The following is a 10,768-nucleotide window of genomic DNA, read 5'->3' on the forward strand; positions in this document are numbered from 1 at the left end:
GGTGTTTGCAGACTTTTTGTACAGCTTTGACAGTGCTACTGTATATTTTTTGATACGCAAAGACCCACACATCGTTCCATAGTATGCATGTCGTGAAGCTAATAGCAGTAACTCCGGTAGGGCAACATCTGAAAAAATAGCGCACTTGGTAGTCTGTACCGGTGCTCGACCAGAAAGCCAACATCAACCACGACAGAGAACAGTTGATTGTCAAGGGCAATGAATTCTATTATCTTGGCTTTAATTTCGCCTTTGAGTTGTCTCACTGAAATGTTCTTACTCTTTCAAATGACTGCTCAACTTGTTGACTGCTCGATCCACACAGCAGACATTGTGGGTTAGGTTAGGAATGCTGTGTTGCACGTGTAGCGCAAAATTTTATGTGGCGTCATTATGTCATGTACCTACGTTATATAGGTATGCACGTCAGCTTTGACATCAGTTTTGCACATCGGCGTTAAACTAGACATCGGGCCGATACCGATGTTGGCATTGTTAGCTAATAATCGTCCGATTCCCATATGTTCACCAATATATTGTCCATCCCTAATCACAACCACAGCATTCTTCAGCGATACGCCATCCCATTTGGTTTGCGCTTAGCGGGACTATCATGTGTTTTTCAACAGGACAATGACACAACACACCTCCAGGCTGTGTAAAGGCTATTTGACCAAGAAGGGGAGTGATGGAGTGCTGCATCAGATGACCTGGCCAAGCTCAACCCAATTGGGATGGTTTGGGATGAGTTTTCCTGATTGACTGATCTTCATGTCTTAAAGAATGTCGTTTCGATTTGCTTTTTTGAGCTGTTCTAGCCATAATATGGACTTGATCTTGTACCAGATAGAAGGATGTCTTCTGTATACCACCCCTACCTTGTCACAACACAATTGATTGGCTCAATCGCATTGAGGAAAGAAATTCCACAAATTAACATTTCAAGAAAGCACATACCTGTTAATTAAAATGCAATCCAGATGACTACCTCATGAAGCTGGTTGAAAGAATGCCAAGAATGTGCAAAGCTGTCATCAACGCAAAGGGTGGGAACCTTAAATTAATCAAAATTTATTTTAGATTCTTTAACACTTTTTTGGTTACTACATGATTCCATATGTGTTATTTCCTAGTTTTGATGTCTTTACTATTATTTTACAATGTAGAAAATAGTAAAAATAAAGAAAAACCCTTGAATGAGTAGGTGTCCAAACTTATGACTGGTACTGTATGTAATATATATACACTGCTCAAAAAAATAAAGGGAACACTTAAACAACACAATGTAACTCCAAGTCAATCACACTTCTGTGAAATCAAACTGTCCACTTAGGAAGCAACACTGATTGACAATAAATGTCACATGCTGTTGTGCAAATGGAATAGACAAAATGTGGAAATTATAGGCAATTAGCAAGACACCCCCAATAAAGGACTGGTTCTGCAGGTGGTGACCACAGACCACTTCTCAGTTATATATATATATTATATAAAAACACAGAAATCTGGTTGACTGCACTGGGCCTTTAAGTAAGTATTCTCTCTTTATAGGTGATTCTTGCCTCAGAGGTCAGAGGTGAAACCGTTTACAATGGCTCCAGGGGGGCCAAAGAGCAGAGCATCACAATTCACGCTACACGATCCCCAGAGTAAATAGCAGGAAGGTGTAATAACTCATCCACACACCAAACAGGCAACATTTCCTCTGTAACCCTGCCAACTTCCCTCCACTAACAGGCCACTCACCCATTCCAATAACACTGTTCACAGTCATCAGCTCTATAGACCATAACGTAAGAGCAAAAGAAACTGATACACATAACCCAACACCAACAAAATGAGCAAATCCCTAAAAAGAATATTCTCAAACTGAACAGACTATTTAAAACCATCTCAATTCCAACTTAATCTGTCATCATCTAATAGGTAGAAAAAAATCAACCACATCAAGCATTATGCTGATGCTGTACTTTTCTCTCCTTTTAGCAGTATCAGTATAGTGCTCTTCATTTTTCACAAAAAAAAACACATTCAAGATAATCATCAATGAACACACATTTCCCTGCATCTCAATGGTATCTTACATGGAATCTACACTGAGTAATATGTGGTATTAGTTTTAATTAAATTAATCAACTACAATGCTTGTTAGGAAAAAAAATGGGGCGGGGAAAAAGATGAGGTTGAAAAAGAGAGGGAGGGAGAGAAATGCATTCACACCTATCATCTAATTATACAACAACATTAATCACATTAACGGTGGAACTGATTGCCAGGGTCCAGGCCTTGCTGCTCCTACGTGTCGCTTTGCTATTGCAGTGGAGTCTTAGCTCCTGCCTGTTCTGTGCTGATAACAACTCTAATCATACTTGGCAATCTCTATCTGCACCGGAGATCGGCCCCCAGGGCTTATCAAAAGTTCACATCGAGCTAAAAGCAGAACAAATAAGGAAAAACACACAAGAGAAAGCCACCAAGGCACTGTGTGTATATATGGGTTTATGAGTGTGTGTGTGTGTTTGTCTGACACAGTGTTTTGTTTTTGGTACTGGCTTGGGAAGATTGGATAAATGTTTCAATTGTATAACTATGAAACTGTCATGTGTCCCAGAAAGTTAAAAGTATATGTCAGATAATATAGAAAAAGGGTTACAATCATCCATACAAATGTTACAAATATAAAATCTCAATTAAAAAGTTGATGCATAAATAAACTTCCATGGTCTGAAGAGATAAGGTCAATGGGTAATTCAGAGGTGGCTGAACCTATAGACATGACATCATGGTTTCTATAGGAGGCTATGCATTATTCATGGTGAGCTCTGAGCTTTATCCGTGATGTCATGAGGGCAGAGCTGCAGAGAGAGCTACAGCTGTATCTGTGGATCTGCCTGAGCTTATCTACCAGTGATCAGCAGGCGGCCTTATCAGCCCTGCACATCTCAGAGGGGAAGCTGCCTGCTTTTAAATCTACAATACATCCATCTACCATGTCTGTATTCCAGGCTCTTTTTGTTGTTGCCTTATCAGACCTGCCATCCCTGTTTCTGGTCTTATCCTCTTCTCCCACTTTTTAAAGTATCTAGAGATACACCCAGCTAGTCCCAAACAACAACACAAAAACGACAAAGATGAGAATGCAGCAGCCGAATGTAATTATAATGCAAGCTCCATCCCAATCGCCTCGATCTGTCTCATGCTCATAATATCGGAGAGCGATCGCCGCCCTGCTTATCCTGTCTCCCATCTCAACCGCCAAAATAAAAGCCCTGGGATCCGGATGCAGTTGGCTGCATGCATATCTTTCCATCAAGGATGGATGGATAATCAGTTTGAGAGATCTTCACCGTTGGGAAAATGACGCACAAAAGAAGCAGACAAATATCTACCCTGAATTTATGCTTCAGCTTCCGTAATGCTGGACACAACATTTGTTGTTGGACCATCATTCCAAATGCTGCTACCATCATTCCAGCAAGTGTGCTATAACCATAACATAAAATACAGGCTGGTACGAAGAAGTAAGCTTGTGATGCTTAAGGAACAATATTGTGGACGTAATCCAACCAAGTCTTTATCACCACTCCTCCTCCATTAAAATGTCTGCCAAGGCACAAGAGAATCATGGGACTTGTTTCTCTGTGCACCGTCAAGAGGCCGGGGAAGCATGATGGTGTAAGAACTGATAAAGACAAAGGCTATGACAACCCTGAGACGCATACATCCTTTCCAGGGTCTGGACTATATCCACATTCCATGCGAGACTGATGTGTGATCAGTTGATAGAACACTATTGATAGACCACTATGAAAAGGAAATAACAAATATTGTTTTTTTGTATTATTGAAATTACAACTAGCTAGCCTACAGAACATCAACAACATAACATGAAGAGGATTTGACTTATAGTTAAAGACTTTAAAACCTCTCACTATCATGTAGCCTTTTCCAGTGGGTGCTTTGATGATGGCATGTTGCAGATCCTATTTGGAGTAGATTTGGGCCATTGGCATGAATGCCCAAAGGTGTGCCTTTTACTAGAAGCTTTTTATGCGCACTTTACACACAGTGCTTAACGTTTACTAATGTTACCTTATGTGATTTCTCTTTCTTTTTCAAGAGTCGCTTTCAAACTCAACCTCCAAGATATTGCTACTGTGTTTATCAGACCAAGGCATCTCTTCTGGATGAAGAACTGAAACAGCGCCTGGCACCAGAGCAAAACAACTTCTCAGCAGTAGTCAGTAAGTGAGGGTGTGTGTGAGAGAGAGTAAATATGATTAATATTTTCATTAACTGCATAATCATGCAAACCTTCACACATTTTGTAAACAGGAAGAACTTGTCAAGCAAGGAGACCAAGCACCAGACCAAAATGAAAACAATTTTAAATGGAAGCCTATGCATTACGGAGTTAAAAGGATAGATGAAAAAAAATCCTATTGTAACCCACTATCAGCAGGCATGATCAGCTAGGCGCGCTATCTGACGCCCCATCTCTGGAAAAAGAACAGCAAAGCCGAGGGAAAATGCAACGTCAGCCTCAGAGCAGCCTCAGACAGAAAACAAATAAAAAAAATATCACATTTTAATCTTTATCTCGGCTGAGATCGGATCGCTGTATATCTGCGTTCACATCGCCTTTTTCAGAGAACAGTGACGTTTCCACAACATAATTAAACAGGAAACCACTGTTTCAGTTCAGTTGCCAATGGACAAAATGTTTTTAAAAGAGCAAATTCAACTTTTTATTAAGCCTACAGCAACTGTAAATAAAGTAAAGAGAGACTGCAAGTTAGGCTAAATGGCCCTAACTAATTAGGTAACAACGTTTAAACCTACTGCGATAGACCGCATTAACCATTTTTCAAATGTAACCTAGCCTAGATCTAAAAGAATAATAGCTTTCACTCTGATGTTTCACATTGTTAATTAATTATATTTAGCCTGCAGATGTTGCTTGCCACTGAGTGAGATGTGCTTTACATCACATTTAAAATAAAACATGACATTATTTTGAAATCATTTTGATCATATATGCTATAGTAGGGCCTATTTAGCATTTATAATAGTAGGCTAGCCTACGTGCTCAATATTATGCTAGCTGACTATTTTAAATTGGTTTGTGTCAGTAGCCTAGGCTATCATTAAAACTGTTGGCTACCCTACACAAAATGAAAAAACAATGCACATTTCCACAAAATTCTTTACAAATATATTGTTACATAATAACATTTTTAAATTAGGTTTGCAGGTAAATGCTAGAAATATTATTTTGGTCACTGCTGAATTTCACAAACCTGTCAACACCTGTCAATGTATATATTTCACACTCACAACTGCACAATGACACTTAAAGGGAAAATCTGCAGTAGCTACATACATTTTGTTGACTTATAAATCAATATTTACCCATTGATTCTTGAAGAATATAACTTATACATGCCTCATGAGATTAGTTCAACTCCTGTACCCCATCAGAACCCAAAATATAAGCTTGTTTTGAGATATTCCAATGTTTGTAAACAAAGTACTTGTAAACAAATGCTGTATAGCCTCAAAACATGGTTACAACCATAATGATCCCTCCTTGCATCCATAGCTCTTTGAGAATGGTTACATTTATCCGGGTGGGTATAATTTGTAGAACGTTCCAACAGGAATCTGTTCCAAAAACTTCGTAAAGCACAAGGTTGCTAACAAACAATGCATACCAAGTAACATGATCAAGTCACCTAGCTAACTAGCTGCCGAATAGGCATCAACTCAACCCGTAGCTTATTATTAATGTTTGTCCATATGCTACCAGAGACATTTTTCGGAATAAACGTGGTGAGTGAAAACTTAATGAAATAGCCCACTCCCTACCCGCTATCTTATTCGGCCGCTTTACAACTTTGTATGCGTTGTTTGTTGGCAACCTTGTTATTTACGAAGTTTTTGGAACATATTCCTGTTGGAACGTTCCGCAAATTATACCCACCCCATTTATCCAGTCCCATCCCTCAGTTGTTTAGCGAAACAGTAGCGTGTATCTCGCTTTGTTATTGTTTCATCAGCTGATTGCCGCTTTAAAGATAAATGTGAACTTATTTGTTCTTACGTTTGATCTGCCGGGGTTTGCTCTGCTTTCTTCTGGACATGGCTTTCCCCTGTTCTTGTTCAGCTGAAAATAAGTGATCTTCTTCCCAAGAAGAACTGTACTAGCAATGAAACACAGCTCGATCTCCACCCGGAGATATCCGCATGACCTGCACTTTGATATTCTTTGACGCGCGATAACTACCTGTGGTCAAGTAAGCTTGAGTTACTTTTAAATGTCTTCTCAGATGTGCGGTCTTCTCCTAGCTCTTCCTCCTCTTCCTTGTGATGTCTTGCCTGTCACCGAAAGGATGCCAGTGCCTGCAGTTGTGTCGCTATCATTATTGTATTAAATGTTGCCGCTTGATTGTTTTCGTTTTTCCTTTATGTTTTTCCCTAGTCCGCTCCACGCTCTAGTACTGGCAGCCAGTATCAATGGAGCGCGAGCATGACACTAAACACTACAGCTGATATGGCTACATGACACGCCCCTCTAACGCCACCTGCGTCTGACGTAGGGTATAGCGTCTCGATGATGGGCGTCAACAGTAGGCCCCCAAATCCTTGATTGTATACCTACTTTGATTTTATCCATTTATTACGTTTATTTTGACTGTTTATCAAAAAGTATCTAGGTTTATCTGGAAGGTTTATCAAAAACGGAAGAGATTCTGGCATTTATAATTGCATAATCTGGCAATAGTAGCCTATGATTCACAGCAAATCTGTAGCCTATTTTTATAATGTACAAACTATAAGCCTAATAGTCCATCCCTTGTAATTTGCCTACAAGATGACAGACAGTTATGAAAAATTTTAGTTGATGAGAAATGAAGACATGGGAAACCTTGCATAAGGAAAGTATTTTAGGATAATACAGTGCCACCGACACGGCCCGCTACCAAGGACTGTGGGTCCCCCCTCTCCTTCTCCGTGGCCGACCTGATTAAGACATTTAAACGTGTTAACCCTCGCAAGGCTGCTGGACCAGACGGCGTCCCTAGCTTCGTACTCAGAGCATGCGCAGACCCGCTGGCTGGTGTGTTTACGAGCATATTCAATCGCTACCTATCCCAGTCTGCTGTCCCCACGTGCTTCAAGATGGCCACCATTGTTTCTGTACCCAAGAAGGCAAAGATAACTGAACTAAATGACTATCACCCCGTAATGCTCACTTCTGTCATCATAAAGTGCTTTGAGAGACTAGTCAAGGATCATGTCACCTCCACCTTACCTGCTACCCTAGACCCACTTCAGTTTGCATACCACCCCAACATGTACACAAACGATGCAATCACCATCACACTGCACACTGCCCTATCCCATCTGGACAAGAGGAATACCTATGTAAGAATGCTGTTCATTGACTACAGCTCAGCATTCTACACCATACTACCCTCCAAGCTCATCATTAAGCTTGAGGCCCTGGGTCTCAACCCCACCCTGTGCAATTGGGTCCTGGACTTTCTGATCGGGCTTCCTCCAGGTGGTGAAGATAGGAAACAACATCTCCACTTCGCTGATGCTCAATACTGGGGCCCCATAAGGGTGCGTGCTCAGCCCCCTCCTGCACTCCCTGTTCACCCATGACTGCGTGGCAATGCATGCCTCCAACTCAATCATCAAGTTTGCAGGTGACACAACAGTAGTGGGCTTGATTACCAACAACGACAAGACAGGGAGGAGGTGAGGGCACTCGGAGTGTGGTGTCAGGAAAACAACCTCTCACTCAATGTCAACAAAACAAAGGAGATGATTGTGAACTTCAGGAAACAGCAGAGGGAGCACCCCCCTATCCACATCGACGGGACAGTAGTGGAGAAGGTGGAACGTTTTAAGTTCCTCTGCGTACACATCACGAATGTACACACCTCTTCAACCTCAGGAGGCTGAGGAATTTTGGCTTGTCACCTGAAACCCTCACAAACTTTTTACAGATGCACAATTGAGAGCATCCTGTCAGGCTGTATCACCGCCTGGTACGGCAACCGCAAGGCTCACCAGAGGGTGGTGCGGTCTGCACAACGCATAACTGGGGGAAAACTACCCTACAGCACCCGATTACACAGGAAGGCCAAAAAAATCATCAAGGACAACAACCACCCGAGCCACTGCCTGTTCACCCCGTTACCATCCAGAAGGCGAGGTCAGTACAGGTGCGTCAAAGCTGGGACAGAGAGACTGAAAAACATCTATCAAGGCCATCAGACTGTTAAACAGCCATCACTAACACAGAGAGGCTGCTGCCTACATACAGACTTGAATCATTGGCCACTTTAATGAATGGATCACTCGTCACTTTAAATAATGGCACTTTAATAATGTTTACATATCTTACATTACTCATCTCATATCTATATACTGTATTTTATACCATCTATTGCATCTTGCCTATGCCGCTCGGTCATCACTCATCCATATATTTTTATGTACATTATTTTTCACCCCTCAAGATTTGTGTGTATTAGGTAGTTGTTGTGGAATTGTTAGATTACTTGTTAGATATTACTGCACTGTCGGAACTAGAAGCACAAGCATTTCGCTACACTCGCATTAACATCTGCTAACCATGTGTATGTGACCAATAAATTTGTATTTGATTTGTATTTATGTGACCCTCTTTAGTGCAATGTAAATGCAATGTCATAGGTGATGTGGAACACCGCATTTTTACTACAAACTTAAGCAAGACAAATTAATTGATTAGTCTTTAGGTAACTGATGGGTGCCAAGCATGCTATAGTTTTCATGTAATTCTTAGAGGAAATATCTGAATAAAGCCACTGTATAATTTCAAATAATGAATTATTAGCTACAAATAATGTATGTGGCTCTATCCTGAAAAGTCATTCATTGAGAACTGCAAACGTATCATATATATCAAGGTCATGGGATGCATTTTCTCCATTGTTTACATTTTTGTTGCATACTCTTTGAGGGTTTGCACAAATTAAGGAGTGTGGCTTTAATAGTCCCATCGCTTTTTATGCTACCAAAGTAAAACCAAGTGATAGATTGTTAGCAACATAAAGTCAAGTGTGCAATATGTATTCTCAATACTTAAAAAAGCAGTTTGTATGGATTTTATCTGTTTATCTGTTTTTGTACAGTTTTACATTTTTACAAACCATTCAGGAATATGTAACAAAATACATCTCCAGAAGGCATCAATTGAGGGTACAAATCAACAACCAAAACAATAGCTTACAAGACAAGTTGTTAAGCCATATTCACTGCTCCCATCTAGTGGCAATGTGAAAATCTTGTCAAGTAGAAAAAGGCTGGTGTCTAACAGCATGATAGCTGTTATGTTGTATCAACATATGAGTTTGTCTTGATGATGTACAGAAATTGAGACTAGTGTTACATCAGATACTCTGATACTTACTAATCATGCTAATCTTTAAAGATCTTATCATTTTTTTCACAGATACAGAACACACAAGATCAAACATTACCTTTTGGATTGACACAGTCATAAGAATCTGTTGATTCCTTATGATACTGGCAAGACCGATCGGTAACACTTCACATTACGTTGCTCTTCTACTTGTGTAGTAATGCTGTTATTGAAACAATATTATCTTGTCATATCATTTGTTAATTACTGTGTAATAACGTTACTCCTATTTTGTGTGTGTGTATGCGTGTATGTGTTTGTTTGTGTGTGTGTGTGAGTATGATAGAAATACACAGGTGGGCGTGGCATCAGCTTTGCTAATGATAGTATGTGTTTAGTACTTATAAGGATTAAACACTTTAAAGAGTCTATTGACGCACCCATGCGTAAATCTAAGTAACATAATAAAAAAATCCCTGTCAAAATCCATCAGTTTAAACTACAGATATCTTTTCTCAATAGACCGCATTCGCCTACATCGGCCTTCCACATCTGCACCAGGAGGCATCTCGAAAGAAACCCGTTCTCATGAAAATGTCTGTACAGTCCGAACGGTGTGGCCTAAAAACGATATGACTACTCTATGGAAAGGGGGGACTCTCACGAACACAATGGTCTTCTCCGTTTGATGGTGGACGCATGTGAAATTGGTAACGCTGATGTGCATATTTTTGTCTGTAGCGTCCGAACCAATTGGGTTACATGGTATGACCATCTTATTTTGGTTGTTACCAATAGTAGCCTATTTAATTTCTCTTTCGCTCTGGAAACCAAGCGGAAAATGCTGTGCTCTAAAGATAGCATCGTATTGCCATACAAATATATTAGAAGATAATTGTCAATCTGATCAGAAACACTGTGCTCACAACCTTTATCTCCTAAATGATGTCGCTGGTGTATTTTGTTAGAATTTTGGAATATAGTGTGCAATATGCTTTAAAGTTTTTACCAAGCATGAGTCCATCCAGGCTCGAGTCCCGTTAGTGAAACAACACAATAACGAGCTCGAGAAATGTAGCCTATACTGAAGCAAAGATTCAGCCACATTTTAGATAAGAAAATATCTGCCTAATTTTCTGTCATGCCATGTTCCAGCCAAATCAAATAATTCCATGTGTCTGCCTTCTGTCTTTATAACCTTTCACATAGCCTATTCTATGGTATGGGTAATCCAATCAGCAACACTGCAGCTGTTGATTGCAGTGATCAGAATTCATCATGTACTGTATGCTATATATAATCAATACACAAATTTCAATAAGTAGGGTATTTGATGCAAACACAGGT

General features: G+C 40.1%; 1 protein-coding gene across 1 annotated transcript in view; it reads right to left on the reverse strand.

The window, feature by feature from the left end:
- LOC129862568 (zinc finger protein ZFPM1-like) overlaps window positions 1-6,540 on the reverse strand; it is an 88,685-nt gene extending 82,145 nt beyond the window's left edge. Inside the window, exon 1 of the mRNA XM_055934348.1 lies at window positions 6,104-6,540. Within this exon, the coding sequence (XP_055790323.1) occupies window positions 6,104-6,143 (40 nt within the window). The 5' untranslated portion in view covers window positions 6,144-6,540. The remainder of the gene's footprint in view (window positions 1-6,103) is intronic.
- Between the last annotated feature and the right edge of the window lie 4,228 nt (window positions 6,541-10,768).

Source organism: Salvelinus fontinalis, chromosome 9 (genome assembly GCF_029448725.1).
Source record: "Salvelinus fontinalis isolate EN_2023a chromosome 9, ASM2944872v1, whole genome shotgun sequence".
Classification (NCBI taxonomy): Eukaryota; Metazoa; Chordata; class Actinopteri; order Salmoniformes; family Salmonidae; genus Salvelinus; species Salvelinus fontinalis.